This window comes from Heloderma suspectum, chromosome 10 (genome assembly GCF_057233095.1).
Source record: "Heloderma suspectum isolate Gila_16-S chromosome 10, 16-S_ref, whole genome shotgun sequence".
NCBI classification, from domain to species: domain Eukaryota; kingdom Metazoa; phylum Chordata; class Lepidosauria; order Squamata; family Helodermatidae; genus Heloderma; species Heloderma suspectum.
This window is the reverse complement of record NC_139467.1, coordinates 20792681-20813151: the sequence shown is the minus strand read 5'-3', so window position 1 is coordinate 20813151 and position 20471 is coordinate 20792681. Positions and strand designations below refer to the sequence as shown.

At 47.1% G+C, this 20471-nt stretch overlaps 1 protein-coding gene across 1 annotated transcript in view; it reads left to right on the top strand.

Moving 5' to 3' along the window:
- The window catches only part of NPHS1 (NPHS1 adhesion molecule, nephrin), a 56733-nt gene that overhangs the window by 34113 nt on the left and 2149 nt on the right, over nucleotides 1-20471 (top strand). The window contains exons 16-28 of the mRNA XM_084816344.1: nucleotides 2211-2351; nucleotides 4206-4327; nucleotides 7167-7338; nucleotides 8137-8293; nucleotides 9796-9947; nucleotides 10078-10189; nucleotides 11918-12090; nucleotides 12981-13037; nucleotides 14925-15047; nucleotides 16623-16647; nucleotides 16989-17079; nucleotides 19511-19613; nucleotides 20128-20270. Of these exons, the coding sequence (XP_084672470.1) occupies nucleotides 2211-2351; nucleotides 4206-4327; nucleotides 7167-7338; nucleotides 8137-8293; nucleotides 9796-9947; nucleotides 10078-10189; nucleotides 11918-12090; nucleotides 12981-13037; nucleotides 14925-15047; nucleotides 16623-16647; nucleotides 16989-17079; nucleotides 19511-19613; nucleotides 20128-20270 (1571 nt within the window). The remainder of the gene's footprint in view (nucleotides 1-2210; nucleotides 2352-4205; nucleotides 4328-7166; nucleotides 7339-8136; nucleotides 8294-9795; nucleotides 9948-10077; nucleotides 10190-11917; nucleotides 12091-12980; nucleotides 13038-14924; nucleotides 15048-16622; nucleotides 16648-16988; nucleotides 17080-19510; nucleotides 19614-20127; nucleotides 20271-20471) is intronic.

The window sequence follows — 20471 nt, the reverse complement described above, 5'->3', positions numbered from 1 at the left end:
TACGTAGACTAGACGTGCCAAAATAAGGAACGCAAATGGCAGCGCCCATGGGCTGCCGCCATTTGCGTATGCGCTTTCCCCCCCCCAAAGTCACCCGTGATAGGCTACATGACGATTAACGTAGCCTATCATGGCTGACTTTGGAAATCTAGCCGTGATAGGCTACGTTAATCGTTACGTAGCCTATCACTTTTTTTTTTTTTTTTACTTTCGCGGCCGGGGAGATGGGGCACTTCTCCCCAGCCTGAATTTCAGCCGGGCGAGGCGGGACGCCTCCCCCTCGCCTGAACTTCGGGGGGAGAAGTGAAGCGCCTCCACCCCACCGCGAAAAAAGCTGCGGGACAAGGTAAGTCCCTTTCATACATCCCTAATTTTTACACAGTAACTGAAACAAAAAAACACAGGTTCTTGCCCCAAGGAGCATACAATCTAAGGGCCAAAACTAGATAGGAGTTTAAATGCATAATGAAAGGTTGTCATAGAGAGGAAGGCCAGGATCTCTTCTCGATCATCCCAGAGTGCAGGACACAGAATAATGGGTTCACGGACAGGAAGCCAGATTCCGTCTGAACATCAGGAAAAACTTCTTGCCTGTTAGAGCAATGCGATAATTGAACCAATGACCTAGGGAGGTGGTGGGCTCTCCCACACTGGAGGCATTCAAGATGAGACTGGACAGCCATCTGTCAGGGATGCTCTGACTTGGATTCTTGCATTGAGCAGGGGGTTGGACTCGACGGTTTTGTAAGCCTCTTCCAACCCTACTATTCTATGATTCTATGATCTTTGCATTTCACATACACTTTTAAAGGTGAAAATTGCATCTCTCTCTCTCTCTCTCTCTCTCTCTGTGTGTGTGTGTGTGCATGTGTGTGTAGTGGTGTTCAGGATTGCAGCAGGTGGGGAGGGGGATTTGAACCCTTTTCTCCCCTGCTGTGAACCTGAGAACAGTCTCTCCTTTGAAGCTGCTAATTGCATTGGGATGAAATCTCCCATTGGCACCCTATCGCGGATTTTCTCCCTGTCCATACAGTAGCTTCAAAGGAGCAATTTCCTTCAAGACTGCATCAGGGGAAGGAAGAGTTAAACTGCACCCACTGCAATTCCAATCATTATTACCCCCTGGGTAGGGGGCTGCTATTTACAGGGTATTTTTTCATGTGCATTTTAAATGCAACGATGGATCTAATGTCACATCTCATTGAACCCTTACCAGTCAACATGAGGGAGGTAACAGAGGGAGGAGAAGAAGATGGAGGCAAGGCTGAACAGGGGAAGAGCATGCATTCAGTTGAGTTACACCAACATCTTAGTTTCTGCAGGGGATGAGAAGGGAGGGGTTGTGCCAACGGTTTCCCACGGAGTTGAAGGAAAGGTAAGAAGTGGCATTGCATAGGTGTTTTAGAGAGAGTTAGGAACGTAGGAACGTAGGAAGCTGCCTTATATTGAGCCAGACCATTAGTCCACCTGGCCCAGTATTGTCGGCACTGACTGGCAGTGGCTCTCTAGGGTTTCAGGTAGGAATTTTCCCAGTCCAACCAGAGATGCTGGGGATAGAACCTGGGACCTTCTGCATGCAAAGCAGGGGCTCTCCCACTGAGCTATGGTCTTTTCCAGAAATAAGGGATAGCAAGGGAGAAAGGGCAGAGTTGTTTAAGGGAACAGGGGACCATTAGGCAGGCAAGGGTGATAGAACAGGAAGAGTGAAGGATGGATCAAGATCTGAAGGAAGAGAGAGAAGTGGGGAGGGCGAGACCGTAGAGGGCTTTGAATGTGACAGAAGCAAACATCACGTTTGACATGAGTGCCGGTGGGGCTGGCCTGCACCTTCCTTTCCTGCTGCTCCAGTGTGTCTGGAAGCTGAGGGAACCATGGCGAAGTACTTCAAACCAGCAAGCAAGAACAAGAGACAGTGGCTTGCGGATTGGAGAAAAATTTAACCTACTGCTAACTAGACCTCTAAAATAGATCGAGCCTTACCATGTACTGGCGGGAGAGGGGACAGGAATCCTTCAGGGCTCCTCATGTTGGTTGGACGTTGAGGCAAATGTCTGGTGCAGAAATGCCTCAGAGTGGCATTAATCATTGCTACTGGCTCAGTGGGCCAGCCTGCCCTCTAGGCCCCTTGGCCTCCTGTTCTCACCTGTCCCTAGCCCTCGCTTGTTTGTGATGCTGGCCTTAAGGCTTTCTTGCCTCCATGTCTGCTGTAGAGGGTTCCCCACGGTACCACCTGCGGGATGGCGGCTCCCTGGAGATCTGGAACGTGACTCGGGCCGATGCTGGCAAGTACACCATCCACTGTGAGAACCCAGAAGGGCACAACGAGACGACTGTCTTGCTGGATGTGCAGTGTGAGTATTGGACGAAGACGGGGGTGCCAAAACTTACTCCAGCTTTCCCCCACCCAGCACCTTCCAGATGTGTTGGAATACAACCCCCATCACCCCCAGCCAACACACTGGCTAGGGATAATGGGGATATATGGGGATGTAGTCCAACACATCGGGAGGGTGCTGGGTGCAGGGAAGGCTGCCTTACTCACTCCTTCACATAGACCTGGAAGATGAGAGGCTCAGTCTCTCCCAGCCTTCCCCAAACCTGGTGCCCTCCAGATGTTTTGAATTAAAGCTTCCATCAGCCCCAGCCAGCATGGCCAGTGGATAGGGATCATGGGAACTGCAGTACAAAACAGCTGGAAGGCACTAGGTTGTGGAAGGGCAGTCTCCCCATTTCTCCCCTCCACAATTATAGCCCCAGTGTGCCCACCTTCAGGAGTCCCCAACCTTTTTGGACCCATGAGCACATTTGGGAATTTGAGAAACTGCTGTGCACACCACCACAAAAGGCTCCCATGGAGGATGTGGCTAGTCATATAATAGCTGCCGTGGGGGCCTAGCTAGTCATGAGTTTCGGGGGAGAGAAATAGAGAGGCTAGAGGCTCAGTGGGAGGGGGAAATGGGAAAGGGTCATTTCCTGTCCCACCCAATATTCTCTCCACACAGCCCTTTCCCCTTCTCTCTCTCTCTCTCTCTCTCTCCCCGCCGCAACTCCCAGCCTCTAGTCTTGCTATTTCTCTTCCCCAGCCCATTTCCTCACTATTTCTCCCCCTTCCTAGCCCCTAGCCTTGCTCTTTCTCTCCATCCAACCCCTTTCCTCACTATTTCTGTCCCTTCCCCACCCCTAGCCTTCTTCTTTCTCTCCCTTTCTAGCCCCTAGCCTTGCTATTTCTCCCCCCCCCGCACATCTTTACCTCACTGTTTCTCCCCACTCTTAGCCTCTAGCCTAGGGATGTTGGAGAAATCTGCAATGGAACCAAATGAGTTCAGATTTTTATGAATCCAGTCTGTGGATTCTGCAGTGGACTGGCTTTTCCTCTGTCAGGTGGATTCCATGGACTTGCAGACCATTTTTCTAACCTTTGGGAATTTTGTGCAAATTTCATCATAGAAAAATAAGCAAAAATTTTAAAAGTCCAGCTGAAAATGCACATTCCCCCCGTAGGGTAAAGCATGAAAATGTACATTTGTGGGAATTTGTGCATTTTTTGCACATGTGAATTTTTGCAAATTTGGAAACTAAAAGAAATCCCAATTCCGTTGATGGGCAGATGACGGAATGAAAGGCACCTGACAACCTGTGAAGTACGGACAGAATGGATGTTATACAATCCATACATCCCTACTGTAGCCTCACTCTTTCTCTCCCCTCTACTCCTTTGCTTCCCTTTCTCTTCCCACCCACTGAACAGTTGATCAGCAGCAGGTTCAGGAACAGGAAGGAGAACCTGGCTCCCTAATTTTTTTCAGTTGTTCATTAACATTTTTTTTAAAGTGGGCAGGGAGTGAAGAGCTGTGCAGATGCCATTGAAGATGCTCATGGGCACCATGGCATCGGCAGGTACTGCGGTGGGGACCCCTGCCCTACTCTGCTTTGCGTTTTTGTTGTTGTTACAGTACACTTTTCCTCTTGGCTGACCTGTGTTTAGTACTGCCTTCCCCAATTTGGCACCCTCCAGATGTTTTGAACTATAACTCCCATCATCCCCCAGCCAGTATGGCACAGGTTGGGGTAGGCTGGTTTAACATCATCCCTTCTCTTGGGACCAGAGCTAGACCACTGTCTCTCCCCCTTCAGACCTCTCTGGAGTTGCTCTGGTGTGTGATGTTTCCCAAGTACAGAACAACACATACCTTTTCCATGCACAGATTCACCATCCATCCGCAGCATTGGAGACCCAACCTATGTGGACCTGGGAGGCACAGTTGAGATTGTGTGTCAGGCTGATGCCAACCCGACCCCTGCAAGCATGTTCCAGTGGAGGTGGCTGGTAAGGTGGTGGCAACCAAAAACTGCAAGAACTATCAATAAAGGTCTTATCTTAAACCAAAATCAACACACAAAGCAAAATGGGTGCAAGAGAACTTGTGAAGTGGAAAATCGGGATGGCGCTACCATTAAATAAATTTTAATAAGATTAGATAAAATACCAAATCTGTAATACAACATGTAAAAAGTAGTGATAACAATTTAATTATATAACAAACTATATGAAATTGTACCAAAAGAAAAATGTGACAGTCCAAAAGCATATTAACATTCCTGATTTGTCATAATCATATAGTAGGTTATACTAATACACATCAACTTGTCCCAGATGCTTTTCAACCTCAAGGGACTTTGTCAGTGGGATGAAAAATGCTACCATAACTATAACTACCAAACAGTTTTATTAACTTAATTTTCAAAGGCAGACCTGCAAGGAAAAAACAAAGACAAAGATTTGGTATAATTTTATATGGTTTGTTATATAATTAAATTTTTATAACTATTTTTTCTGTTTTGTATTGCAGGTTTGGTATTTTATCTAATTGTATTAAAATTTATTTAATGGTAGCACCATCCTAATTTTCTACTTCACAGGTTCTCTTAAACCCATTTTGCTTTGTGTGGTAAGGTGGTGGACCAGTTTAGAAGGGGAGATGAGGCTGACAACAGGAGAAGAGTGGGTAGATTGGCAGATTTGTGCGGGTAACAAGAAAATTACATTTATTGTATCTACAGTCAGTTTCCTACACCTTTGCTTTTACTGAGATCCATGCCCTTTCTCAAATACACTGATGGGACCATGCAAAGTGATATGACCTTTTCTTCAAGCTCTTGTATAGCTTCATAGCTAAAATAATGTCTTTAATGGGCATTGACAGCTAGAAAACACTTACCTTAATAGCTTTTTATGACTGGTAGCTCCTAGCTACAGGATACACCTTATGTGCTTGGGTGAGCTGGAGAAAAAAAATAAACAATTTAAGTGTAGCCAGTGAGAGGAACAGAAGATTGAATGGTTGTTTTTTATTGCATTTTGCTAGCAGGGAGGAGTCTTGTAGGACTCCAAGGGTGTGGGGCTGTTTTGTGGGAACGTATGCTCTTTTATTTATTAGATTTGTATACCACCCAACCGGCAAATGCCCTCAGGGCAGTTTACAATAATAGAACCAAACAACAACAAAACAACAATAAATAAAAAACAATAGAAGTATCAAAATAATACAATAAACATAAAAAGCATTGAGGAGGCAGCAATAAAATTAATAAAGAATCAAATTAAAGGTTAAATGCCTCCTAAAGAGGAAGACCTCAATGTGGCATCTAAATATATACAGTGAAGATGCCAGGTGGATCTCCCTGGGAAGGGCATTCCACAGACAGAGGGCCACTACAGAGAAGGCTGTTTCCCTGGTAGCCACCTGTCAAGCCATTGTAGGTGATGGCACCCAGAGAAGAACCTCCAAAGATCATCTTTGCAGTCAGGCGGGAACATATGGGCACCATTTGGAAGGGTGGTTGTTTGCTCCCCTTTCCTTAATGTATAGTTGTAAGCCAGAGTTGGGGAACACCTTGTCAGGGATGAGTCCAAGCACCATGAGATGTCTGACAGTTCTGATTCTGAATCAGAGTTGGAGTAGCTAGATCAGGGGCCAGGGGAGGGACTCTCCCTAGTGAGCCAAAATGCTGGGAGAGATTCCTCTGAAAACCTTGACAAGCAGATGGCTCAGGCTAAGTCCCTTCCCCTTCCCTCCACCATGAACACTCGTTTCCGAGGAGGAAGAGGGGCGTGACTGGAGAGTTGCTAGGGCATGTTGCAAAGCAACGTGGGAGAAGTTAGGGGCAGGGCTCAGCCGCTCAGCCAGGATAGCCACTCTTGGAAGGCAATGTAGGAGGGAGCCACCCTAAGGGAGGGGCATCACTGTGAAGCAAGTCTGGCCATGAGGTTCATGTCCAAACTGTTGACAACTTCACTACCCTCCGGTTCATCTCCTCTAATTAAGGGTCGCAGATTAGTTGTTCAGGAGCTTGAGGCAATCCGAACGTTTCCTGGAATCTGCATTTGTAAAGAGGCTAGTTTCTAGCAAAATAAAGTAGTATTAGCTTTGTCTCCTTGTAGTGTTGATTGAGAAGGGGGAAGGAGAAACTATCTCTGACAAACTTTTCAGGCCAAGGGACGTGTTCTCTTGCGGGAAACCTTGGGCGGAGGGGGGGGGGTGCATACCAGCAGTGGACAGGGCCAAAGCTGCGTGTACACGTGCCATTCATCATGCACACATCCACACCCTATGCACACATCCATCCACACACCCCATACACACATACACAAACCATTTTGATGTGATCAAGCAGGACTTTATCCTGGCTGCCTCGGCAGAAGGGGCAGTGGGCACAGTGCTTGTAGGAGAGCTCTGAAAATGCCCGAGAGCAGCTGAATGGAACTGACAAAGTGCAAGTGGTTCCAGAAATGAATGAGCAGTTTTGAGTTCTAAGTGCGCTGGAGTGCTTTTCCATCAGCTCCTTTATGTGTGCTTTTTCCTGGGGTTTTTCTTTCCCTGCCTTTTTATATGTTTCATTATACAACCACTAGCTGGCACTGTGGTATAGCAGAATTGCACAATTACACGCTATAAATATAATGCCATTCAGAAAAATGCTGCACTTTCGTTGATCTAAGAAACCCTGCGATAATGGTTGCAAAGCATGGGACAGGCCCTGGAGGAGGAGGAGGTCATGTAAACGACCTGCGAACTACCATGAGTGAGCAATCACAAGCGCACAGTAAAAGCCTCAGGTCGAAAGGCTCTAAGACTGGATCCCTCTTATCTCTGCATCTTACACAGGGTGATTTGGAGAGGAGCTTGGAAGAGCTGGGCATTGAACTGCTGTCAGAAGGGCTGGTGGGGCGATTGCGTGTCCAGGTGGCACAGAGAGCCCATGCTGGACTCTACGAGTGCCAGGTAGACAACGGCATCTCTCCAGCAGCAAGGAGCAGTGCCCGCTTGATTGTGCGATGTAAGTTTCCTGCTAGGCACATCTTGGGATGTCTCCAGCCCCAATAGCCACACCAAAAAACTCCATCTCTTGCATCCTGTAATCACCCCACCCTCTTGTGTCCCGGGATGGGACTCCCTCTATTTATTTTATTTTTCATCCCCATAGGCCCCCCCCCCACCAAAGTGGCTTACAGAACAGTAACAATACAATCACTCTAAACCAAACATTTCATTTACTAAAACCAGCATCATCATAAATAAACTCCAGGGATCAGATCGCATCAACACACATGTAAACCAAACCGTTTTTACAATCTTTCTCAAGGATGGGAGGGAGGGGGCTAAACAAGCCTCCCGAGGGTGGGAGCTCCAGAGCCTTGGGGCCAACACCGAGAAGGCTCTGTCCCTCATGTTCTCTGAGCACACCTCAGATAGTAGCAGGATGTATATGATGCATCACCTATCACCAGGTTTAGACAGCAAATGGGCGTAGCATCTGCCCCACAACTATGGGGCGGCTTGAATATTCCCCAGATTTGAAGCCTGGATCTCTCCTGAGCATCATTATAAGACCCTTTGTGAGCCACATTTGAGCAAATGGGCTGTGTTTATTGTTCCCCGCTCCCTTCAGTTTGATAATCTGCCAAAATTCAAGACAAACCCATTGCAGTATTGAATTCAAAATTCAATACTGCAATGGTTTTATCCCTTCTGACTGGAAATTCTAGCAGCATGGTCTAAGCACAGCCCATGCCTATAGGAAAGCAGTCAATATTTCCATGCTATCATTTTTCTTATGCTGTTTTTGCACCCCCAGACTCACCAGAGATCATCAAGGGCCCTGGGCAGAGAAAAGTGGCGGCTTCAGGAGATGGGAGAAGCCAAGCTGCGCTCCAGTGCAGCGCTCAAGGTGTTCCCACTGTGCACTTCAGCTGGGCCAAGAACGGGGCCTCCCTTGATCTCCAGAGCCCCAGGTGAGAGTCTTGCTCAGTACATAAGCAGAGAGGCTTGTCTTGGGTTGCCATGTAGCAGGAGTGTCGAACTTCTTTCAGCCTGAGGGCAAAATCCAGTTTCAGAGAAGCTCTCATTCCGGTGGTGGGTGGGGCTGAAGGTGGTGGCCAAACTACCAAAAAATACCAGCATATTGCAACTGAAACCTCTCCTGCCAGTAACTAAGCCTTAGGAGAGGCATTTCAGCCTTTTAGAATGGGGGAAACAAACTGTGCAAAGCCTGGAAACAACCAAACAAAGGATGAACATGTTCTGTTCTATTCTGGTTTGGATTCAGTTTGTGACTTGAAGCTGTTCTGGCACAGTTGTGGTCCAAGCCAGCAAAGGTTTGGAAAACTGTTTGGCACACATCTGGAACCAGCTGAGTTCAGGCTGAATCAGGAACACGTAATACAACTCGCAGTCCCGTGTTGATTTGCAAAGGAGAATGGAGGTGGAACAACTTAATGCATCTAATTTGTTACAGCTAAATGTCAGTCCTAACCCATAAATAGTCTGAAGCATGCATGAAATAAAAATAACAGGAATACTTAAACATAACTCTGTAACTTATTTTTAAAATGGAACTATTTAATCCATTAAAAATGGATCACAATTTTGTCTTAACCCTTTAAACCAGGGGTAGGCAACATATGGCCAAACAAAATGGTGTCCAGAACTGCTATGGAGTGCCCAAAGGGTCAAAATTATCTTGTTTGCAAATAAATTGATTTTGACCCTTGGTATTCTGTAGCGACTCCAGATGCTTTTTGTTTTTATTTTCTATTTCTTCTCCCATTTTGGGCTCCTGTGGGTGGGGGTTCAGGGGAAAAAATGCCCCCTGGACTTCCCAAAGTTGCCCACCCCTGCTTTAAACAGTCTTTACCCTGCTTCCTGCTTCTTGGGTCTTTAAGGGCAGAAGAACACACTGTGAGGGTAATATGGTATTCCCAACTCTGTGTTCCCCTCACAACACTCCTGTGGGGAAAGGGCATATTCAGAGGAGAATCAGTGGATGGGCAGCTGTGGTTATCCCTCCCTGAGGGATTAATCCAGTCTTCCCCAATGTGATGTCCTCCAGATGTGTTGGACTGCCACCCCCATCATTCCCAGCCAGTCCATTTTGGCTGGGGATAATGGGAGTTCCAGTCCATTACATCTGGAGGACATCACAGGTCGGATTAAGCATTCTTTCAACCTCGCTGGGAATGTCTTTTGAATTCCTGTGCCCCCACCTGCTGAAACCTGAATTGTCCCTCTGTTCAGGAACAGTTCTGATTGGTTTCATTGTCCTGGGTTGCACTGATAAAATGCATGACTGATTGCCTTGTAACTTGCCTTGAGTTTCAGTTTTGAATGGGGAAAATGCAGATGTCATTTATGGTTGGATGAATCTTGAAGCATGCATCTGGATGGATCCATAGGATTCTGCCATTCTGGCTGTACCCATTTTCTGAACTATTCTCTTGTCATTACCCTCTCCTAGGTATACCGAGGTTATGGAACATGAGGGCTCCTTGCACACCAGCACCTTAACCATTGCCAATGTGAGCGCAGTTCTTGACTATGCCACCTTCACCTGCACAGCCAGAAATGAACTGGGCATGGATACTCTTGAAATCCAGCTACTTAGTACTAGTAAGGCTCAATGGACTGTTCAGACCTGGGCAGTTATTTTTGGATGCACATCCCTTGCATTTGAGGGGGAAAGGGTCGTCATCCTTTTCTAGTTCCTTGATCAGCCTTTCAAACTTCTCTTTTTCACCAGGCCGCCCTGATCCACCAACAGGGCTAAAGGTTGTCGGTGTTGCCCACAACTGGTTGGCTTTGGAGTGGACCCCAGGCTTTGATGGAGGGCTTGAGCAAAGCTTTCGTGTCAGGTACGGGGAGTGTCATTAAACCAAAGCTGCACCCATGAGGCAAATGGGAACCAGCTCAAAATAGTTACTTCCTAAGGCAATAAACCAAACAACGGGGAATCGGAGACTCGAGATTGCGCTTTATAGCATTCAGGGATTTTGTTCTTTAAACTGTGCCATTTCAGCTGAGGGGGATCTCTGTAAACTCTGATGTGGGCATTCAAGGAACAAGCCTCACTGAGCGTAATGGGAGTTACTTCTGAGTAGACACTAATTGGTTTGTGCATGGATGGGAAACACACAGGAAACACCCCTTGACCAGGGTCATGGTGAAATGCACACCCCTGGACAGGGCTAGCATACCCGAGGTCAGTGCAGGGGTTGGGGCACACAGCAACTATACCGGGGAGAACCCAACTTAAGGAAAAGAATCAGACTTTAAGCAGTCTCAGGAAATCTGGTTTTTCCCTGATAAGCTCTGGGGTGGCTGCTGGATGGCCACAATGTCATGTATCCCTAATGACCCCAACATGCAGCTGGCTTGGAGTAAATTGCTCATGGAGACACCCCCTGGGAATTCGTTGGGTGAGAATACCCCTTGGTTCCCTCACCAGAAGACATTTCCCAAGATTCCCTGATGGGTAATTTGTGGTGTAAAGAAGTATAAGCCAAAATGATAGTGGAATTCCCTTGCCCTCAAGAACTGCATGTGATGGTCATGGACAAGAGCAGTTAGGGAAGTCAGTTGGGCAAGAGAAGTTAGTCGGAACGAGGGCCTGAGAAAAGGAAGATATAGAAATAAAGACGTTTCCATTGTGTTTGAGTTGTTTATTGTTCGCTATAAAGCTCAATGGAAGAATCGGCTTCCCCAATTTTCAAAGATAACAGTGGGGATGCCTCCAGAAGGCTCCATGAGCTGGATTGGGTTTGCTGGCCAGAGGTTCCCTCCCCTGTTGTTATAGGGATAATATCTGTGGATTCTTCTTCTAGAATTATTTTCTTTGACAACAACTGGTTCTGCCTCACTGCTTATTGCGGGTGTGAATGGTCCCTGTGGTTACCTTGCATACATTTCAGCTTTGCAGCAAAATGTCATAGCTGATAGTCCTATTCAGTTGATTTCCATATGTAGCATCCATGGGTGGAGGAGGGGGCTGCTGGCCCCATCCATGACATTATGCATGGAATGGGCCCCTGTCTCTGAGTATCTGTGCTGAGGGTCTGCACAGACATCCAGGAAGGGTGTGTGTGGCAGGGACCACTGACACACATGTTTTCAGGGGTGGGCCCGACCTCACGATTCCACTGCCCCCTTCTCCAAATGTAGCTTCTACGAGTGGAGAACAGCTGAATAGGGATGTGATGTCTTGCATCTCCTGGCCCCAGTGTGTCTGAGTGTGTGTTTGTGTATGTGTCATACATAGGCTCTGCCAACAAAGGATGACCTTCCAGGCATCTGATGAGGTGGGCTCAAGTCTACAATAAATTGTGCCACAATGGATCTGTTAGTCTTTAAGGTGCCCCAAGACTCTTTGTTGATTGTGCTGCAACAAAGTATCATGGCTACCCCTCTGGAACGTACCTCTTCCATTTGTCTGAAAAGCAGAACAACTGGCCTGAGTATTCTCTGAACAAAGAAAAACTAAGTACCTCAACATTTTAAAGGCATTGACACTAGCTAGATTATGAGTCGGGGAGATCTCAAATGCCTCTTCTCATTAGGACCACTTTCCCCTTGCCTCTCTCCAGGTATCACTGGCCAGGGACCCCCAGCTTTCTGTATGTGGATGTCTTCCCACCACAGTCTCCTGCTTTCACTTTGATGGGCCTGTACCAGAACACCCTCTATAACGTCTCTGTCAATGCTCGTAATGTACTTGGTGAAAGCGACTTTGCTGATGGACTTAGTGTTATGACTGAAGGTAAGGAGCATCTTTCTGGGTGGCGATGACAGGCACCAGCACAGGAGCGAGAGGGCATGGCTGTACTCTACGAAGCAAGAGACAGTGTTGTATAGTGGATAGAGCATTGGACTTGGACCAAAGAGATCCAGGTTCAAATCTCTGCCTGGCCATGAATCTTGTTGACTGACCTTGGGCTGGTTGCTCTCTCAACCTAGCCTAGCCTACCTCATGGGCTTGTTGCGAAGATAATCAGGGTGGGGAAAACCATGTACGCCACCCCTGAGTTCCTTGGAGGAAGGGAGGGATAAACATGTAGCAGGAATAAATAATATGGGAAATCCATCCGGGGAATCAAACCTTGGTGAACTGTTATGCTAAGTATGCTGTAGAGCAGGGATGGACAGAAAGTAGACCTCCATATATTTTGAACTTCAACTCCCAGCATTCCTGACCATTGGCCATGTGTGCAAGGGCTTCTGGGAGTTGAAGATCCAAACATCTGGAGATCTACATTCTGCCATTCTACAGAATCCTTGCTGTAGATCAAGGTCACAAGATGGTTTCAAGAATTGTGTTGATCTTGTTGTTCAGTCGTTCAGTCGTGTCCAACTCTTCGTGACCCCATGGACCATAGCACGCCAGGCCTTCCTGTCCTGCGCTCTCTCCCGGAGCGTGCTCAAGTTCATATTCATTGCATCGGTGATGCTATCTAGCCATCTCATCCTCTGCCGTCCCCTTCTCCTTTTGCCTTCAGTCTTTCTGCTTACCCCTCCAGACCCAAGCTAGAATGTCACATTGATGAGCATGACAAACTTTTGTGCCATCCCTGTAGTAGGCAAGTTATCTCCTGTGTGATGCTATCAGAATTTGGATTCTATCCAGTTGTTATTCAATATGTTCCCTTCCAGAGAGAATGGAAAAACCAATTGATGGAGAGCCCAAGACTACATCAATACCTGAACCAGGTACAAAAATTCTAGACCTATTCATAGTAAACACTGCATCATTACCATGAAGAATCTGTCCCTGATATCTCTGTGTCCCTCGCTATCTTGCCCATCTATTGCAGGCAGGGCTGGATGTATTCTGATTATCTCTTACTGAATTGTTCAAGTCAAAATGTTCGGCTCTGTTACAGAATTCAAAATCCATTGTTTCCCTTTTTTTTAAAAATACCCAAGTTTCTAGTCCATATGATTGTCAAAGAGAAGCTTGCAGCAAGCACATGGGCAGTGCCCAGTAACATTTCAGAATTCATAGGGAGACTGAACGAGATGTTCAGGGAGACTGAGCAAGATGTTCAGAGGTTAAGAACTGAGGCATTAGTATGCTGCAGAGCTCAGTGCTCACCTCAACATTTAGCAGAAGCAGAATGGTAGAGAATTAATACATTTACAAAGGCACAATTTGCATATTTTCTTCAGGTCTGGGTTTTTGTTTTTGTTTTTTAGACCAAGCTTTCATCGCTTTGATGCAATATTTAGATTTTAGTTTTGGTTTCATTTTGCTACAGATTACAGACAGCTTTGGTTGTAGATTGCAAATGCCTTTCAGTGCAATTAGTCATTTGCACAAATACGTGCGATGTCTCCCATTTGATGTGCACAGTCCATACATACACTTAATACTGTGAGCCTATTTCGGGGATATTGAATTTTCCAGGCACTCAAGAATATTTTGTATCTGGGGGAACTAGATACTTTCCCCAGAGAGTGGATCAATTGTTAGTGTGACTATGATGCAGAATGAGGTTATGCAAGCATGTTGGGTGGGGTTGCCAACTTTTTAACCACTCTCTGCTCCTGTACCCCCAGGCAGTAGTTTGATTTGCAGATGTTAGGAGGTGATAATGCATGTCTCCATGCTGTGAAAAGCTTCAGGTGCTGATTTCTGCAGGTCACTGGAGCTTTTAGAAGCAAGCCATGCCACTCTTGGCAACCCTATGCATGGGCAACTATTGGATACTATCTTGAGATTCAGTTATTTATTAGTTAATAATCACTTACATCACCTTCCATTTCTCCTCACCACTTTGTAAACCTATTTATTTTTAATACACTACCCTTTGAAGCCTGTACAGCAGGGGTAGGCAATTTCTGGGGGTTGGGGCAGGGCACATGGCCCCTCTGGATCCCACCAGGGGCTGCACCATAGAATCATAGCATCACAGAACAGTAGGGTTGGAAGGGGCCTACAAGACCATCGAGTCCAACCCCCTGCTCAGTGCAGGAATCCAAGTCAGAGCATCCCCAACAGATGGCTGTCCAGCCTCATCTTGAATGCCTCCAGTGTGGGAGAGACCACCACCTCCTTAGAACCACCCATGCTCCCCCCATTTTGCTTGAACTTCCTGCATGCCTTGTTTTAAAGCAAAGTCACCACTCTTTTTTTTGCTGCCGCGTCACTGAATTTTGGTGGCCGATTCAGCAGTGCAGTGGCAGGGGTTGTGAAAAAAGAAAAAAAAAGAACAGAAAAAAAGAAAGGCCAGGGGTTCCTGCATGTGGCCGATGGGCTGTGTGTCACCCAGATCTGTTGTACAGAACTCCCTTCCTGCACTGGAGTGTACATCTATTCAGATTGCTTTCTTTTTCTTTTTTAAGGGACAAAAACAGCACCATGACTGCCGCAAAGCTATTCCCTTCCCATCTATTCTGGGCAGAGGGGATTTTGTACAGTGCTATGTTTTGAAAAGTTCTGTGTGATGTTGTGTTATAAGAAGTTGGGTGGAGATTCTCAGAGGGAGGGGGTCTTTGGTCCTTCTCTTGTTTGTGGTAAAAACAAGGGGGACCAAGTGGGGAGAGCACCGTTGTTCTCTGCGTCCTCACCTTTAAAACCTTTCCTTTATTTCCCAGAAAGCCCTGAATTGCCTCTTCCCCTCGTTGGGCTCCTTGGCGGCCTAGGGGGGCTTCTGATAGTTTCCAATGTGTTCTTTCTGGGCTGCCTACTGTGTAGGCAACAGGCCCAAGGCCTCAAAGGTAAGTGCATGGATAGACCCCCATCTTCAACTGGGCATGGGGTATGATCTGCTCTGTGTTCCCTCCTGTGGCCAGGACACAGGCAAAGGTGGGCCCTGACAGCAAATCCTTCTTCCACACAGGGGGCTGGTCATGCCAAAGTTAAGTCCTATTGGTTTCAATGGATCTACTCTAAGTACAACTAAGTCTGAATCCAACTCAGGGTGCTTCCAGAAGAGGCTTTTTATTGTGCCATTGCCCTGCCTGATTCATGGAATGTTATGGAGGGGTTGGTCCAGACATCATCAGCTTCCACTTAGAATCCTCCCATGCTTTCCCACCACTTCTGCTGTTTTCTTTCTTTCCACCAAAAAATCTGTTGAGGAAGGAACAGACTGCACAATGCCTGAGGAGGAGGAGGAGGCGGAGGCGGAGAAAGAGCCAGGGTGGTGTGGTGGATAGAGTGTTGGACTGGGAGTCGGGAGATCTGTGTTCTAGTCCCCACTTGGCCACGGAAGCTCACTGGGTGACTTCGGGCCAGTCATGGACTCTCAGCCCAACCCACCTCACAGGGTTTTTGTTGTGAGGTTAAAATGGAGGAGGAGGATTATGTGTGCAGCCTTGAGTTCCTTAAGGAGGAAAAAAGGTGGGATATAAATGTAATAAATAAATAAATAAAGAGGAGGAGGATTTAACAGATGTATATACCACTGTCCATAGTTAAAAATATCTCTAAGTGGTTTACAAGACAGCTGTAAACATTAAAATATGTCATGATATGCCTTAAAATGCAGTTAAAATACATAATGATCGCTAAAACCTTTCTCTAAAATAGTAATAAAAACATTAAAACCAATTAAAGCTGATACAATGCATACTTACAAACAAAACAGACTGGCCAGCACACTCACTCAAGGAAAACCTCTGAAAAGTAATGGGTTTTTAATAGGCACTGAAAACCTATTATACTTGGTGCCTCCCAGATACCAGGGGGGAGATTATTCCATAAATTGGGCACCACCACCGAGAAGGCCCTCTTCCTGGTTGTTGCAAGATGGCAATCTGAAGGTTGTGGTACATCCAGCCAGACCTCTGATGATCTTAATGATCACACAGGTGTGTATGGGGAAGGGGATCTGCCAGGTCACCTGGTCCCAGGCCGTTCAGGGCTTTATATGCCAACAGCAGGACCTTGTACTTGGCTTGGTAGGTAGTAGGCAGCCAGGTCCATTGCTTCAACGCCAGTGTAATATGTGCATAGTCACGCACTCCACTCCGTATCGTGCCTCCCGCATCATTCTGCACCAGCTGCAGCTTCCTCATCAAGCGTGAAGGTGGCCCCACATAAAGCGCATTACAGTAATCTAAACATGAGGTTATCAATGCATGGACTACAGTGGCCAGGCTATGCCTGTCCAGGAAAAGGTGTAGCTGGCATACCAACCTGAGTTGGTAATAGGCACTCATTGCCATGCCAGGTATCTCTAGGAGCCGTCCATCTGGAAGCACCCCCAATGCGGGTAAAGCAATAGGTTGGTCTTTTTTTTTTTAATTTTTTGGGTATGATCCTTCTCTCATTTCTCCTTCTTCTTGCAGGAAGTAGAACCCGAGGAGCAGCCAAGTGAGTATATGAACTGGGCAGGAGGGCCAAGAAAAAGGGTTGCCAACTTTTCTTCTGACACATCTCCTGTGCCTGCAACAACAGTGGGAGAGGAGGAGACACTGCAGGTGAAGCTTTCCGCATCACTGCATTGCTGTGGTGGGGAAAAAAGCTTTACCAGCTGATCCCCACCCCCTGCCCCCCAGTCACGGGGCTCTTAAAGGCACAGGAGCCCTGACAGGAAAAAAAAAAAATTGTCAGCTCTACCTTAGAGAGAAGCAACTGCTTTGATAGCTAGAAACTGATCCCATAGTAGCTTCCAAAGGCTTATCTTCTACCCAAGAATGCTGTTGTTCTTTCAGGGGAAAAGTGAGATTTGGGAACAACTATACCGTGTGCAAGTGGCTGAAAGCTGGTGTGCAACCGGCACAGCTGGAAGAGCACAGCTCCGAGGTAAGCGCATCTCCCAGGGTACGGGGAATTGTGGGCATAGCATCAAGGAAGCCGGTAGGGATGCCAAATCACCAGAAAGGAACTGGCCAGGTCAGGGCTGGCCCAAGACCTTTTGCTGCCTGAGGCAAAGGACAAGGTGCCTCTTCCTTGCATTCCATGTGCAAAACCCAGTTGGCCTGGCAGCAGAATTATTCCATGATACTGGCAATGGGACAGCATCCTCCGCCACACCGGAAGGCAGCAGGCTAGTTTAGGGGGCACAGGGCCTCCGCCACACCTGAGGCAGCTGCTCATTCTCCCTCATGGTAGGGCCGGCCCTGGCACAGCCCTGCTTTAGTGCCTTTAGCAGCAACTGGATCAGCAGAGGTCAGTAGGTTAAATATTTTGTGGCAAAGAGAGGGGTGTATGCCAGTTACTTTCGAACTGTGGTGCTGGAGAAGGCTCTTACGAGTCCCCTGGACTGCAAGGAGGTCAAATCAGTCCATACTAAAGGAAATCAACCCTGAGTGCTCATTGGAAGGACAGATACTGAAGCTGAAGCTCAAATATTTTGGCCACCTAATGCGAAGAGAAAACTCCCTGGAAAAGACCCTGATGCTGGGAAAGACTGAAGGCAAAAGGAGAAGGGGACGGCAGAGGATGAGATGGCTAGATAGCATCACGGATGCAATGAATATGAACTTGAGCACGCTCCGGGAGAGAGCGCAGGACAGGAAGGCCTGGCGTGCTCTGGTCCATGGGGTCACAAAGAGTCGGACACGACTGAACGACTGAACAACAACAACAACAACAACAAATGCCAGTTACAGTCTGCAGAACAAGCTGCAGTTAGAGAGGCACAGGAGCTGGGACAAAAGTTGCCCAGCATAGCAAGGAGAAGGATCAGACTGTGTCCAAGAAAATGAGCTGGGTAGGGAAAAAAGAGATTCCTTTATTCTGAACACTTTTTGAAGTTTACTTTTCCCCCTCCCCCCAAAGGGATGCAAACTTGTCATTTAAACCCATTTAAACCAACACAGTTGGATATACTCATTTGAGACGCCTAGGACAGCTTCTGCACCTAGGAAAAAGAAACCAAATGCACAGTTACAAGATGGGGGATACATGGCTCAACAACACTACAAGTGAGAAGGATCTTGGAATTGTTGTCGATCACAAGCTGAATATGAGCCAACAATGTGATGTGGCTGCAAAAAAGGCAAATGCTCTTTTGGGCTGCATTAATAGAAGCTTCGTTTCCAAATCCCAGGAAGTACTAGTTCCCCTCTACTCAGCGCTGGTTAGGCCTCATCTGGAGTACTGTGTCCAGTTCTGGGCACCACACTTTAAGAAGGATGCAGACAAGCTGGAGAGGGTTCAGAGGAGGGCAACAAAGATGATCAGGGGACTGGAAACAAAGCCCTATGAAGAGAGACTGAAAGAAAGAATTGGGCATGTTTATCCTTGAGAAGAGAAGACTATGGGGAGATAGGACAGCGCTCTTCAAGTACTAGAAAGGTAGTCACAGAGAGGAAGGCCAGGATCTCTTCTCGATCATCCCAGGATGTAGGATATGGAATAATGGGCTCAAGTTACAGGAAGCCAGATTCCAGCTGAACATCAGGAAAAACTTCCTGATTGTTAGAGCAATATGAGAATGGAACCAATGACCTAGGGAGGTAGTGGGCTCTTCCACACTGGAGGCATTCAAGATGAGGCTGGACAGCCATCTGTCAGGGATGCTCTGACTTGGATTCCTGCATTGAGCAGGGGGTTGGACTCGATGGTCTTATAGGCCCCTTCCAACCCTACTATTCCATGATTCTATGATGCTATGAGACACACATTCAGTGCCAAGGGTATATCTTTTGAAAAAGAGTAAAGCCCTGCCTGCCTGCATCTGGATACGGTCCGTTTTACAGGGACTCCAGACTTTTGTATCATTGAATCCCCTTTCTGCAATAGAGATCAATTACATCAACTGGGGAAGAGTAACATAAATATATATTGGATATACCATATGGTATAGTGGAAGGGAATATGGAAAATTGGTAGCTAAGTCCCTGGGAGGAACTGTGCTGAATGCCGACTATGCTGTCCTCTGGAAGTCTTACCCAGATCTCCTTTTGTTTCTTATCAGCAGAAAATGACACACCCACACCTCTCAGAGTTTTGCCATAATCATGAGGGCTAGAAATTCGATCTCTCTTAATTTTTTTCCCCAGTGGACACTGTCTGGATTTTGAGAGTGCTGGCAGGTTTTGATGGAGGTCATCTTTATGGATCCCTAGTTAGAAAAGCCTTGGAAGTCCGCCCTGTTTCAAGGGTGGGTGACTGGAAACCGTAGCCCAATTTCCAAGGAAGGGGTGATGGGCTGGGTTCAGATGTGTTGATGGTAAGCAGTAGATCTCATCTTTGCTCCTTGCATGGCTGGTTGTGTCTCTCTCTGCAGGGCAGCTCTGCCAAAACATCAACGACGGATTCTGGGTCCGCTTCCCAGGCCTGGTCCCGGCTGGGCCACCATGCTGACAGAGAGGCAGATGCTAGCATTACAGGTGCATGAGTGCTGATATGTTCCTTCCTCCTCCTCTGCCCAGTTCCACCCCCAAACCATCAGTGGAGGCTGGTGGCTCTGAAGTCGGTGGAGGGGGCGAATCTCTTCCCATTTTCCGTCAAAACCAGTCAGAACCAGCTATGCACCTTGGATAGCTCCTTTAGAGGTCTGACTGGTCCTGATTGAAACCCAGGGTGGAAATCTGGAGCCACCAGCCTCCACTGCAAACTATAGAACAGCCTTCCCCAACTTGTCACCCTCCACATGTGTCTGTGGGGATAAAATTCTCATTCGTTTCCAAAATACTAGAAATGAACTGACCAGGTCTGCTTTTGTGCCTTTAGCAGCAGCTGGATTGGCAGAGGCCAGTCGGTGAAATATTTCCCAACTGTGCACCAATTGGGGAAGGCTAGTGCCATAACCCAGAGCCACATCAAATCCCAGCTCCATTCTCTGAGGAACAAGATCTGTTCCCTGAAGCTGAAGCTGTGTGTGGGGTTCCTTTGTCTTTACAGACCCCAACATCCCATCCCCTTGGCTTGGCTCCCCAGAGCTCCATGAGTATGAGGAAGTGAGGGTGCCTGGGAGATATGCTGAACAGGGACCTCTGTACAACAGTTGGTACCCTGAGGAGGAACCACGGATTCATGAATATGCAGTGAGTACCTGGGAAGAGGTTGACAGGTGTGTGGGGGGTCATTTCTGTCTCCCCAACCCCCCAAACCAGGGCAGAGGGATTGTCCCTCTCATATATTTCATTGATTCATTTATTTCTAGGGATTTTGGAGAAATCCATTTTGGGGGTGGAGTCTGGCAGGTTTTCTTAGGCTTTGACCCCCAGAATGCTTTTTTGTTTCCT